The sequence below is a fragment of the Erpetoichthys calabaricus genome, chromosome 4 (genome assembly GCF_900747795.2).
Source record: "Erpetoichthys calabaricus chromosome 4, fErpCal1.3, whole genome shotgun sequence".
NCBI classification, from domain to species: domain Eukaryota; kingdom Metazoa; phylum Chordata; class Cladistia; order Polypteriformes; family Polypteridae; genus Erpetoichthys; species Erpetoichthys calabaricus.
This window is the reverse complement of record NC_041397.2, coordinates 146803878-146818909: the sequence shown is the minus strand read 5'-3', so window position 1 is coordinate 146818909 and position 15032 is coordinate 146803878. Positions and strand designations below refer to the sequence as shown.

General features: G+C 39.2%; 1 protein-coding gene across 1 annotated transcript in view; it reads right to left on the bottom strand.

The window, feature by feature from the left end:
- The window catches only part of LOC114642871 (nectin-3-like), a 513459-nt gene that overhangs the window by 14346 nt on the left and 484081 nt on the right, over nucleotides 1-15032 (bottom strand). The window contains exon 7 of the mRNA XM_051926988.1: nucleotides 10770-10854. Coding sequence (XP_051782948.1) covers nucleotides 10770-10854 — 85 coding nt within the window. The remainder of the gene's footprint in view (nucleotides 1-10769; nucleotides 10855-15032) is intronic.

The following is a 15032-nucleotide window of genomic DNA, read 5'->3' as shown; positions in this document are numbered from 1 at the left end:
TGGACCAGCTCTACACCCTTAGCAGAATCCTGGAGGGTGCATGGGAGTTCGCCCAACCAGTCTACATGTGTTTTGTGGACTTGGAAAAGGCGTTCGACCGTGTCCCTCGGGGAATCCTGTGGGGGGTGCTCCGGGAGTATGGGGTACCGGACCCCCTGATAAGGGCTGTTCGGTCCCTGTACAACCGGTGTCAGAGCTTGGTCTGCATTGCCGGCAGTAAGTCGAACCCGTTTCCAGTGAGAGTTGGACTCCGCCAGGGCTGCCCTTTGTCACCAATTATGTTCATAACTTTTATGGACAGAATTTCTAGGTGCAGCCAGGGTGTTGAGGGGGTCCAGTTTGGTGGACTCAGGATTGGGTCACTGCTTTTGCAGATGATGTTGTCCTGTTTGCTTCATCAGCCCGTGATCTTCAGCTCTCTCTGGATCGGTTCACAGCTGAGTGTGAAGCAGCTGGGATGGGAATCAGCACCTCCAAATCCGAGACCATGGTCCTCAGCCGGAAAAGGGTAGAGTGCCCTCTCAGGGTTGGAAGCGAGATCCTGCCTCAAGTGGAGGAGTTCAAGTATCTCGGAGTCTTGTTCACGAGTGAGGGAAGAATGGAGCGTGAGATCGACAGGCGGACTGGTGCGGCGTCTGCAGTGATGCGGGCTCTGCATCGGTGTGTCGTGGTGAAAAAGGAGCTGAGCCGCAGGGCGAAGCTCTCAGTTTACCAGTCGATCTACTGTATGTTCCTACCCTCACTTATGGTCATGAGCAATGGGTAGTGACCGAAAGAACGAGATCGCGAATACAAGCGGCTGAAATGCGTTTCCTCCGTAGGGTGTCTGGGCTTTCCCTTAAAGATAGGGTGAGAAGCTCAGTCATCCGGAAGGGGCTCAGAGTAGAGCCGCTGCTCTTCTGCATCGAGAGAAGTCAGATGAGGTGGCTCGGGCAGCTGATCAGGATGCCTCCTGGACGCCTCCCTGGTGAGGTGTTCTGGGCACGTCTAACCGGGAGGAGGCCCAGGGGAAGACCCAGGACATGCTGGAGGGACTATGTCTCTCGGCTGGCCTGGGAACGCCTTGGGATTCCCCCAGAAGAGCTAGAAGAAATGGCCAGGGAGAGGGAAGTCTGGGCATCTCTGCTCAAGCTGCTGCCCCTGCGACCCGACCCTGGATAAGTGGATAAGCCTTGAGGAACTCCAGGCGTATCTCATCCACCCCTGGGGCCCTGCCACCAAGGAGTTTTTTGACCACCTCGGTGACCTCAGTCCCAGAGATGGGGGAGCCCACCTCCGAGACCCCAGGCTCTGCTTCCTCATTGGAATTCATGTTAGTGGGATTGAGGAGGTCTTCGAAGTACTCCCCCCACCGACCCACAACGTCCCGAGTTGAGGTCAGCAGCGCACCATCCCCACCATATACAGTGTTGACACTGCACTGCTTCCCCCTCCTGAGACGCCGGACGGTGGACCGCCAAGGTCCCTGCCTTCGGCCACCACCCAACTCACACTGCACCTGACCTCCTTGGCCCCTCCCATAGGTGGTGAGCCCATGGGAAGGGGGACCCACGTTGCCTCTTCGGGCTGTGCCCGGCCGAGCCCCATGGGTGCAAGCCCGGCCACCAGGCGCTCGCCATCGAGCCCCACCTCCAGGCCTGGCTCCAGAGGGGGGCCCCGGTGACCCGCGTCCGGGCAAAGGAAAACGTCGCCGAAAGTTTTCATTCATCATAGAAGGTTTGTTTAACCGCTCTTTGTCTCATCCCTCACCTAGGACCAGTTTGCCTTGGGTGGCCCTACCAGGGGCATAAAGCCCCGGACAACAGAGTTCCTAGGATCATTGGGACACTCAAACCCCTCCATCACGATAAGGTGGCGGTTCGAGGAGGGGTGTTTGTATCTGTAAGTACAATTACCTCACTGTCAACTTGCGATACAGTTATAATATTGCACAACCTGAGCCACTTTATAAAGCACGTATTTACATATGATGACGATATCATTTTTAAGATGAAATGCAGCAAAATTATGTTCATTATATTATACAGATAAAACTTTAACTTCATTTAAATAATCTATACTGTTAATAATTAGACGTGTGAGGACACGGTGTCGCAGCGCTAGCAAGGAGCTGGTGCTCCATTCAGGGATTGTTCCTGCCTTGCGCTCAATTCTTGCTGGGGCTGGCGCGACACTGGAAGGATAGATGGATAGAATAATTAAACATGTACTACGAAGATATTTCAATGTTCATTAAAAGTTTTGAAGAATCGGCGTTCTAAGCTACAGATGGCTTAATATCTATTACAGAGCTGATTGTGTGGCGATTGGGTATTTGGAGAAAGAAAAGTAAGGACAGGAATTGGAGGTTAGTACGTTTGAAAGAGACAGTACTGCTGCAATAAATTATTTCATCAAAGGTCAGGAACGGTGCAGCAAGCATCTTGCGTGAGGCATGAACAATCACTGCGCCACCATGTTCCCATGTTTAATAACATGCTTTAACTCCTATCATCATGAAAATGATATCAAGTATACATCTCAGTATTTTAATTATTCAGAGAGCTGTAATATTACAAATGTAATGGATTCTGTGTCCTGTCGGAGGAAGAGAAAGCCCGTTTAAGAAGCACGTAGTGATTCACACACATAGAGCACATAGAAGATCAAATACAAAACAAAGCATTTAACGTGCTACTTTAATTACGATGGGATTTGAGAAACTAGTAAATTAAATGATTTAAAGATGAAGTTTATGATGTTCTACTTTAATGACAAAATAAATTATGTGATTAAAGTGGAAATTTCGAGATTAAAGTTGACATTTTGTGCTTTTTTCTGACTGTGTGCCTATTTTTTCTCTTTTCTCTGTACCCTAATAAGCTTTCATATGACACTCAGACGGTGGGCTATGACCGCAACTTTCACTGCAACTTTGATATCTGACAACTTCTTTTTTATTTCGGGCACTGTGCGACTTTATGAACTTGAGCTTTCGAGTTTCTCCGACACTCTATGTCACTCGATCAACTTCCTTTTGTTGTTTATACCACTGTTTAAACAAACAAATAGTACGTTTTTCCTTGCCTCCACTTGGTATTCGCTGAAATTCTTCTATATTCCCCCCTGCTTTTGCCATTGCCTTTTCACAGAACACTGAGCTTAAGGGCTATTTATATTGATTTGCATATTCAAAGAGGCGTAATTCTGGGAGGAGTTTGGGGAGTGGCAGCAGGCACGTGCACGTGCGTTACTTTTCACGCTGACCGGGATTTATGAAGCGGAAGAACATGAAAGTTGGAGAACACACAGATTTATGCATCTGGATTTTTTTGTGTGTACGAACATTTCCGCTTTTGTCCTTACGCCATGTTTTAGTGTGAATTCTACGCACTGTGTTATGCATGAGGCCCCTGGTGTCAACTTTAATTCCTTATCTACAGCTCCAGGATATTGTACAATGGTGACTGTACCAGTCTAGGCATAAACACAAGCAGCTCCTGGACTGTTACAGGGCCAGCCTGATGTCGTACATACAGAACTTCACTATTGAAGTTTAGAAGCTATCCCATCTGCAGAATCTGGGGAGTTCTCCTTTAGCTCCTCGAGAACGCAATTTTTAAATTGCAATGGCACACTTCCAGTTCTGCTTATGAGTGTGCCTGGACTATTACAGTTAAAGCAGAAAGCAGCATGAATTGATACACAAACCAGTATTATATTATTTCAAACATCTGCAAATGATTTTAAATAAAGTATGATGATTTTGAAATGAATTGTGGTGTCATCTGGTATGAAATGATTATGTCTTCGACTTTTCTAAAGTTGAATACATTAATATATTAGTTTGTCTATGTCATATTCACTTTTCTACAACAGGATCAATTTGTTTAGTATTATTATTTGCTGATTTTGTTTATTAATATGAGGTGATTTATTGTGCTCCTGGGCGGCACAGTGGCACAGTGGGTAGCGCTGCTGCCTCGCAGTTGGGAGACCTGGGGACCTGGGTTCGCTTCCCGGGTCCTCCCTGCGTGGAGTTTGCATGTTCTCCCCGTGTCTGCGTGGGTTTCCTCCGGGTGCTCAGGTTTCCTCTCACAGTCCAAAGACATGCAGGTTAGGTGGATTGGCAATTCTAAATTGGCCCTAGTGTGTGCTTTGTGTTTGTGTTTGTCCCGCGGTAGGTTGGCACCCTGTCTGGGATTGGTTCCTGCCTTGTGCCCTGTGTTGGCTGGGATTGGCTCCCGCAGACCCCCGTGACCCTGTGTTCGGTTTCAGCGGGTTGGAAAATGGATGGATGGATGGATTGTGCTCCTGTTCTAGCTACTTTTTTCTAGTTATTCCTCCTTCTTTTAATTGCTTTAAAAATACATGTACCCTCCCTCCAATTATATTTCTCACTTTTCTACAAAGCCATAGTTTATGTACTAGAAGCTTCAATTATTACACAAAGTTCATTGCTGCCAGATATGCTGCACTTGTTTCATTTTAATATCAGTTTAGCACCGATGATAGTTCCATTAGTGTTAGATAATAATAATAATAATAATAATAGATAAATCATCTAAACCTGAAAATGCATTTGATAGTCACATTATTGCCTACTGCCCAATTATATGTTTAGTTACGTAAATTCTACACTTCCATTTAAGGCTGAGTTGATGCGTCTAGTGTGCAAGAGGGTTTTTGTCAGAGAATTTAAGTTAATTTAAAACATTACATTATTGTGTGTCTTTTTCCCAGAAGTGATTTTTCTGGTGAAAGGAATTATAAATTGAAAAATTACTAGCAATTAAACTTTCCCTGAAAATGTATTTTCATTGACTGGTAGGGGCTGGAAGGGGCTTTGTACCTATCTGTAGTCTTCAGAGTAAGGTTATTTTATCATAGCACATGTAGATAGGCCCATAAAAGACTAAATGAACCATTTGTTTTCCCCCAGTATCCATGCAAAAAGTTATCTTCTGAGTCCATTTAGGCCATTTACTTTGGCAGTGCTAGGCACGTAATTCAGAAAAAGCTCTTATACCAGGAGTCACCAAATATATTTGACCCAAGGCCAGAGTCTCGCAGAGCAAATACTCATTTGGCCATTCCTTGACTTGTCCCTTCCTCATAAATACACATATCTCACACACTTTACCACAAACACTGTTTCATTCAGACACTCTCATCTAATCTCCCACTCATTCACATCATACACATTAAATCAGTTAAAACCTACCATATTTATATCTATACTAGATTTAAGAATCAAGCATATGTTGTGATTAATTCATTTTGATGTTATTGTAATTCCATATGAGAAACCTGAATTATTTCAAGTTTTCTTCTCATGGAGCTCCACGGTAGTTGAACCCAATCAAATAGCTCATACTAATTTCCCTGGAAGTAATGCTCAAAATTAAAACAGCTGTCAAAACAATTTAGCTAGCAAAATGTCTCTGTCAATATAGCTTAAGAGGAAAACTGATAAAGAGAATTATCATTTCATTGACAAATGGATTGAAAAATATACCCTTATAATTCTAAAATGCTTAGCCAAGCTGTGCCAAGCTATTTTAAAAAGAATATTAAGTGATATGCCACTATCATGACACTTTCAATGAATATTATCAACAACCTTCTTAGGTCTAGACCAGGAAAATGGAGGTCTTGAAAGCAACTTATTATTGCAGCAGGAACAATTTTTCAGTGATGACTAGTTTAAAAAAAACACGCAACAAGTGATTCCCTCCAAGCAACAGAAATACTATCTAGGCACAACAGCTTTTACTGATGCAGAAATATTAAATGAATGCATACAGACATTATATCAGAACTTGCTAGTGATAAATTGATGGATGTTTAATCTATGAAATGGGTACTTGTGCTAGCTTCAACTGCTGCATGTCATGTTCATGTCTTGGTAGAGAATATCAAAAGTCTGGTGATAGAGGGTGTTAGTCAGACTGGTCATACAGTATATAAATAGCCATTAATGAATTGATGATCATCACAGACATGCCACAATTGTATGTTTATATTCAATATTTTGATGGAGCAGAATGTAGAGATGAACAGCCAGTATGTGTGGGGGAGTCTGTGGGTGGTCTAACGGCTTTTGCTGTAACGGCTTCTTTTTGAGCCATTTGTTCCCCTTGCTTTTGAAGAAAACACAACTTGTCACTTCTCTTTTAAGTACCGACTTTTTAATCAAAACAGCAAATGTTGAGTGAATTTTTAAATTTTCATTGTGAAAACTCACTGATGCCTTGTTTAACATGAGTTTGTCACAGGCCTCTTTCAAACTGACCAAATGGGCGAATCTAATATTGCCAGCTATTTTTGTTCCTAGAACAACATTAAAATTGTTCCTTCAAGCAAATGGTTCAACTTCAACCAATCAACTTTAACCTCTGTGTCTGACATCTGAAATCAGGAAGTGAATGAAATACAATGCAATATCTCTGTTTTTTGGACAAATTAAAAAAGACCCTTTCTTTCTCATTTACAAAAGCAAATATCACATCTTCTAAGCATGGATCATGGGCAATAAAATTGTCATTTAATTTGTAAAGGAAAACAGTTGTTTTCTAATCTATTTTTTAAAAAAATAAAATGATGTTTCTTGACGCTCTAATCGCTCCTTTATGATGTCAGAGGCCAGGTTTAAAGATGATTGGCTAAAGGTGTTTCAGAAACAACAGAAAGTCAACAATATCAGATTGATCCTATGCATGTGCCTTATTTTATAGACATATGAGATTTGTAGATTCTATATCTATATTTTAATACAACTAAAAATGTGTTGGAGGATGACTTGGAGTCAGAATTACCTTGCATTCATATGGGACTGGGTCCGAGGGCTGTTAATTAAATATCAACATTCAACAAAAAGCTATGTCAGTACATTTTTTTTTAACAGAAATTTTCACTTACATCACCCGTTGACCAGGGCCGTCTTAACAGCATTATAGGCCCCCAGGCAAAGCAGCGCACTGGGGCCCCTACCTACACAGTCACTCAGCAAGTCACAACATACATAGATTAGCATGGGGCCCCTATGCTCATTGGGCCCCCGGGCAACTGCCCAGCATGCCCATCTGTTAAGATGGCCCTGCCTTTGACCACTCTTACGATTATGCTATATAATTATCTTCTTAAATCTAATTATCTGAATTTCTTATACATTACACAACACACTTGAAAATGTATTTGTTAAAGTAGCAAGTTTATTTAAAGAATTCAGGATTAACCAATTTTTTATTGACTTGTTTATTCATTAAGTAGGACAGATGTACTGAATGTCTAGGAATGGGGTGATATCAAAATTTCACATCACAATTATAGTGGGAAAAATCATTGTGCTTTTCGGTATTATCATATCATTGTTTAAATGTAGTAATTAAAAAAGCTAATACACATTGAATCAATTTTACCAAATTTTATACTGAAACAGAACATAGACTTGTCATTTAAAAAAAACAGTTTGCAGTCTCAGATGTTTTACACCAGTTGTTTTAATGTCAAATGCTATAGATAGACATAGATAAAATACAAATGACTTACATGAACAGCATTTACATCCAGTTTGCAATAACCACAATTAAACATACAAAAATGCAGATTTTTAATAATATCACAACACCTACATAAACCACTCCAATATGCAAGTGCTAACATTAAAAGATCATATATGTAAGCAAATCAAATGAGCAGTAGTGATTTAAAACTCTTCATAAATAAATAAAGTCCTTCTGGCCCAATCTCCTATATGCATTCAATTTTCTTTATTAAATTTCTAGTTTAACCTGGGGGGGGAGGGCACTATGCCCACTGACACTGAACAGTCTCTCTGATGGTACACTGGTTGCCAGAATGCATGAAGGCTTCCTGGCATCCTTGGCAAGGTGAGGTGGCTCTGATACATATCGGTGGATCCTCTTCTGGTTGAATTGATGGCAATGAAAAATATCTTAAATATCCAAGACTTGTAATCCAAGCAAAACTTGTGTTCACGTCTGTCTATGGAGCTACTAATTGCACATATGTAATTAAAATTAGTACAGTATCTCAAGTGATTCATTTGTTCACTCAGAAATGTCTAAATGAGTGAAACATTTATTTCTTCAGCATTTTCATTTCTCTTTTTTTTTAGTCAATCGATGTCTTACACAAGGAAAGCAAACACGCATAGGTTTCAACTGAACTATAAATATAAATATAAATGGCTACTATTCTACTAAGTACAGGGTTTGAAATTCATTTTTAAAATTCATGTAGGGTTGTCTCCCTTGAAAAAGCTGAAATACTGAATTTATTTAATATTTACCAAAAAGCAAGACTTGAAAAAAAACATCTAGAGAATGTAAAAGAATGTCCATCCATCCATCCATTTTCCAACCCGCTGAATCCGAACACAGGGTCACGGGGGGTCTGCTGGAGCCAATCCCAGCCAACACAGGGCACAAGGTAGGAACCAATCCTGGGCAGGGTGCCAACCCACCGCAGGACACACACCCACACACCAAGCACACACTAGGGCCAATTTAGAATCGCCAATCAACCTAACCTGCATGTCTTTGGACCTTGGGAGGAAACCTGAGCGCCCGGAGGAAACCCACGCAGACACGGGGAGAACATGCAAACTCCACGCAGGGAGGACCCGGGAATCGAACCCAGGTCTCCCAACTGCGAGGTAGCAGCACTACCCACTGTGCCACCGTGCCACCTTGTAAAGAAATGTAATATTGTAAAAGTATTTTTTCTTGTCTTTTTTCATCCTTGTTTTTCTTGACTAAGCATAATTTCTTTGAGCATAAGTGTGAATGCTGTTAATTTAAGAACTTTTACATACTTAAAATACAGTTAATATATCCTTAGCTTAGGTGTTATTTTTCTGTTGGATTATCCTTTTTCTTAGAGTTAGAGAGGTGGCAGCCTTAGTCATGCCATAGCTGATTTTCTTGAAGTTATCCTTGAGCATTGTTCATCTGTTTGTGTTGATCACCAATTTTACTTTGCAGTTTCAGTTTTAAAGGAAGTCAGACCATCACAGACATTTTAAAGAAATGACGATTACCAGTGCCTTTAAGTTTTACGCAGCCACAAATTTCATCTGTCAGTTCATCAAATAAAAATATAAATTAAATAAACAATCCAAGTCAATTTCCTGAATCTTTGAATTGATTTTAGCACCAGAATATACAGTTCCTTAAATATATGTCTAGCAAAAATGTTTTTAGAAACATGGATGGATACACTATCTCACAAAGTTTTACAATCAAATAAATTATTTGAATTGAGATGGTGATGAATTACCGATTCATATCAAGCACCACTATTTTGTTTTTTGAAGTTATTAGGTGTGGGTACAGCATTAGGGTGACCTACAGTACTCAGTACTCTGTCGCTTGAGATGCTAAGAATTGGGTTAGTACAGCTCTATATAAGTACAGCTCTGTATAAGTGCACTAGGCCTATAGCAACAGTTAACAAAATGCAGCCTTCTACAATTCAAGCAGCGGACACTGGTCATACAAATGTTGATTTGATGGTAAATAAATATGAGCTGTATGTGAAGGTAATAAAAACTGTTGGAAGCTGTTTTTTGGCATAACTGTTGGAAATGTTTTTTGGCATAACCAAAACTTCACATATAATTATAAAAACTAATTATAATGATAAAAATCTCTATTGTGAAGCAATCCTGGAAAATTTTTATATGAGACTATCTGAAAAGACACACTCTGTTAAAAGATGGAATAAAGTAAAAAAAAAATGAATTAAATTTAAAAAAAAAACGAAAAAGAAAATCTTGGGCATGTAATGCTGTAGTCTGCAAGAGGCTTGGAACTTCACAAAAAATGCATTCGATAGGAGGATAATAACTTGAACATACTTTATACTGTATAGTCAAAACCTTACTGGCTTTAGAATAAAATAGCAATTTTCTGGAAAGGCCTATGTAAAAGTCTGGAACTTATGGAGTTCATAAACACTTATCATCAATGATTCTCATTCAACATGAGAAACCTTGAACAACTTTGCTAGTGAAAAATCACATACATTGGCGAGATGTACTTACCTAAAAAGGGCTTATTCCAAACATTTCATGGTTGTATGGGTTTAATTATTTATGAAATAATTTTTTATTTATATGCATAATTATTCAGAAAGACTTGAAAAGAAGCGGTTTGTATTTCACAATTTAACTTTTTATGTTATTAATGGAAATATTTTATATCAAATATTTCATTGTAAGACAACATTTGTTTATACCCACTGAACGCATAATTTCTTTTACCCATACCTAACTTTTTATGTAAAAAATGGCACACTTTACTTGTACCACCTACTGGTTGATCAAGAGAATTTAACCAATGCATAGGGCAGTGGAGAGTGTAACATATCTCATTACTTTGCAATGGCTAGTGTAGAATATTGTATTAAAGAGCATGTCCTCTTTTTTCAACTAATTTCTCCCTGCAGGCCCCATTCAATTACTATTTAAATGTAATTTAAGGCTGGAATGAAAGCATGAAATAAGTTATTAAGGTTTACTTGCCTCCAGGTTCAGATAATGGATGGACAAGTTGTTCTTGTGCTTAATGCATGAAAATCACTGTAAATGGATCACATTTATACATTAAACATAGCAGATCACTCCTTCTGAACTCTTTCCAATATATCTCATTATTTGCATCGTTTGTCGGCTTTGAAGTAAATCAGTTCATCGGATTCAAACTTTAATATATATTTGGAAAATAAAAATATTTAAAGAATTCTATAAATCAGAACGTATTTACCTGAATAGTACTTACAGGCTGTAATGCCAAAACAGTTCTTTCAGCATAAGGAGGTGGTGGTTTGTGCATAGGTGGGAGGTCAATCCTACAATAAAAGATCAAAGCATAATTAAAATATTGAAAATGGATAACTATGTGCTACATTATGCATTATAATAAAAGATTGTATGAATCATAAAAACAGGACATTTTAACTTTTCAACAAGGGATAATCAAACAGGGTAGATATCGCATTAAAACTTGATAATCATATCATGCATAAAATGATATTTGGTAAATTTTTAATTCCTGAATACAGGCATATCCACAATATATGAAGCATGTACACAGTGAGATAACAAAACAATGCTTTGAACATAGAAAACATGAAAAAACATTACCTGATGTCATAATGACTTATAAAATTACAAAGGCATTTTCCTTAACTACTTATATTTTACTATTATATTGTTGTGTCCCTTTATTATCTTAAAACTGAGATATCAACTTACTAGCCTGGTTTCCTAATGAAGTTCAGAAAATAAGAACAAAAGCAAGTAAAAATTTGGACTATATGAAGTATTGCCAAAACCAACTATCAAAAGCATACGATGATTTGATAAATATACTTTTAACTGTATAAGACTAGCCACTGAAAGTCAGAATTATTCCTGGTTACATTGACTTTTTCATGTCAGTATTGGTGTTTCTGAGGATGACCGTTAAGTTCAAGTAGGCAAATCCCATGAAAGCATATGTTACCATTGACATGACTTTTTTTTTTCTTTAAAACTTATAAAGGTAAACATTGTTATGGCACAATAGGATATCACAGTGCTCAGAGCCCTAAAAACCATATCCTTTGTAAATAACTGACCTGGCAAGGATATGAACTGTAAAGAACCCAGTGGGATGGTGGGTGTCTGATGTTGAAAGACCCTATGATCCCAGGTTTTATAACTAATGATGTGTACTAGGAGCTTTAATAGTTAACTGAAACACACCCTGTAGAATAACAAAGTCAAAATGTATGTTTATGTTGATGGTCCACAGTCTCTCTATGACCTCATGTATAAAACCTTGCTTAGATTCCATACTAAACTTTTTGTTTAAGCCAGAAACGAAAAAATAGCATATACACACAACAAAAAAGTCAAATTTATAAAACCATATATAAGCAATGTGCAACACCAAGTTCCTTTACAAATCGCAAGTTAACTTAAAACTACCCAGTCCCCATCCCCTTCCCCCAGTAACCTTGCCTGGCTTAACAAAGGCCTGTTTTGAATATTCTTGAACTAATAACCATATAAATTTGCCATGTTTCCAAGTGATGTCTTTACTTTCAAACCATGGTATTACTGACATTTGGCAGAGTTTAAGGAGGCCGGTGGGGCCTACCCTACTCTTAAATGAGCACACTATGTTGCATAAGTCTCAAATAAAGGGTATTTTTTCCTACATTTTGTAAGGCCAAAGTTAATGCAAATATGTTAATCAATGAATTAGGCACACTATGATGTAGTGCTTGCACTGCTGCAGTGTAGCAGGGAGTCTGCATGTGGATTCATGTGGGTTTTCCTTTGGTTTCCTCCCACAGTCCAAAGACATGCAGGTTAGGTGGGCTGGCGATGCTAATTTCATTCCCTGATGTTTGTGTGTGTGTATTTAGCATGTGTTGTACTGGCACCTTGTCCAGGGGTTGTTCATGCTTGTGCTCGTAGCCTCCCCCCGTCCTGGATAATTGGGTTTAGAGGATAGATATATCATTGAGTAGTATGAACAATCTGGCCCAAAGCAACTTTCTTGCATGTTGCCAATCTTTAAAACTGATAGAGAAATACTCTGTACAATTTCAACTACAGGTTAGTTCACTGTTAGCTTGAGAGAATGCTATTGTAATGCTGTGCATGTGTACATTATATATGCTGAATATGCTGGATGACACCACTGATGTCAATTGCGTTGATGTCTTCATTTACAAAACATTCAGTTAACCATTTTTTGAAGTAACATTATTCAGTTTTGGGGTTTTCATGTCCTATCCAACCATCATCAGGTGAAATGTGGAAAACAACCATAATTTTTTGAAGTTATTAAACTTTGTCAGACATTTTTTATTGTGAGGTAGGGTAAGCAATCCTGGTCCCGAAGCATATCATTGGCTATGGACTATTGCTTTTTCCAGTTTCTGAATTAAATCCCTCAACTTTTAAATCTCTCAACTTTGTTTTTTCTACTTTTCAAAACATTTTATTACAATCAGCTGCTAAAATTATAAATGTACAGATGAAAATGGTTACAGTTTAGCTGATGAGCTGTTTTTCCCTTGTTATCTGCGACTCATAGTTAATTGCTTTTTGATGAACAAAAACAAATAATAAAAAACAAAGTTTTTGGCAAGCAAGTAAATTAAAATGTAGCAGAGAGATGTAACAAAAAATTAAGTCTCCCAAGCATTAAAAGTCATATTGGAAATAAATGTCTTTCTCAATTAAAAGAAAAAAAAGTCACATTATTATAAAATTCTGACAAAGCAGAAAGAGCTAGAACCATCTGTCTGATTAAAATTGACATTAAATTTAGAGATTTGTTTGAAATAAAGCATACGGCTACTGTGACCCTCCAGGACCAAGATTTCCAGCCCCTGTAGCAAATGAAAATGACATAAAAAATAGGTGGTGAATAATTCTGTATTTGATGATTTCTGGCCACCTGAGGAAAAAAAAATATTGTAAGAAGTCCAAACTCTTTGTGGATCTAAGACTAGAAACATAAGACAATGTTGCCCAAAGACCACAAATGAACAGTAATTTGCTAGAAGTTAGGTTGCTTTCAGAATTAAATAAACTGTCTTAATTATTCATTGGTAGGATAAAACAAGTAAAGTAGAAGGCAACAATTGTAGTGTATTAAGTTGCAATTTTATTAAGCTGTTACAATTCTCTGAATAATTTTAAAACAAGAAGGGGGCAACATATCAATTTCTGTTTTATATGAGATCTTTGTAGAACACCAAAATTGCACAATGCATTTCAAAACATTTAATTATGATAATCATAAGAAATTATATAAACCTATGAACCGAAAGTAAATAACAATGATATAATCAGCAGTAGTTTCAACAAGATTAAAATAAAAATGCAAAACTTTTCCACATACACTGTTGAACTTAGGACTGAAGAATTTGAATATTGACCCATAGGGAGGTTGACCTTGGAGTTGACTTTACAGTTGGAGGTGAAATGGACTAAGGCTTATGGAAAAAGGGATGTAGTGTGGCCAGAACAGATAATACTGGGGATGAGTCAAAGGATGGTCATGTTGGTGCTTGTGTGTGGTTATTTTGGACTAAGAGTCCGTGAATCAGCCACCCTACTATGTATGCATGTTTCAAAGCCAAAAAGTGCAACCTTGAGATAATAGCCAGAGTTTTTTTCCTGCTTTTGACAATTACTTAACATTATACCACAGTTTTTTCCCTGTTTACTTTAAGAAAGACCTTGCTTTGTAGTTCTGCTCTGGGCAAGAATGACACATTGGGATGAGCCTGAGTGGAAGAAAAAAGAGGGATAAAATAAATGATAACATTCAAATGTTATTGCAGGGTGTGATATAGCGGGTCTGCAGCTCAGAAAGAAAGGCCAGTTTTAAATAAATAATCGACGCACTTGTGGCTTAAAGATGGGTCATGGTAGAATAGCCAGAGCGGTTCCTGGGCACGATACGGGCTTGAGCATTTCCGCACTGAAGTGCACAGGTGTGGGATCGTCCATATCTGTAACTGATGTCAGGAGAGGCTAATCGGCGCACCTGTGCCATGTCCCCATTATAAATAGTAAGAGTGCAAGTGCGTAGAGGGGTTCGAAAAAGAGAAGTACGGAGGTTAAGGGAGAAGAAGCCTGGAGAAGGAGAACCGGTGGAAGTGAGCAACAGCAGGCTCGCTTGAGGTTGCAGGCAGCTGGCAGAAGAGCCCCGCAGCAAGAGTGTTTGGCCAACACTCGGGGGCATAAAGAAGCAGGAGTGACCGGAAGGTGGTTGGCTCACCACATAAAGCCACGGAAGGCAGTGGGAGTCGGAGGCTTGGGAGGTTGAAGCCCAGCGTGAGCACCCTGTTTGCTGGGGAACCCGAGTCACGGTCTGGAGGGAGCCATACAGAGCCAGGGCTCAGAAAGCTACCAGACCAGTAGGAGAAGGTCAGCTGCAGGTAGAGCGAATCCCCTGTGGCAGGGCCCAGATGGGAGAAGCAGGGGAGCCACCAGCTAAAAAAAGCACCAGGTTTTT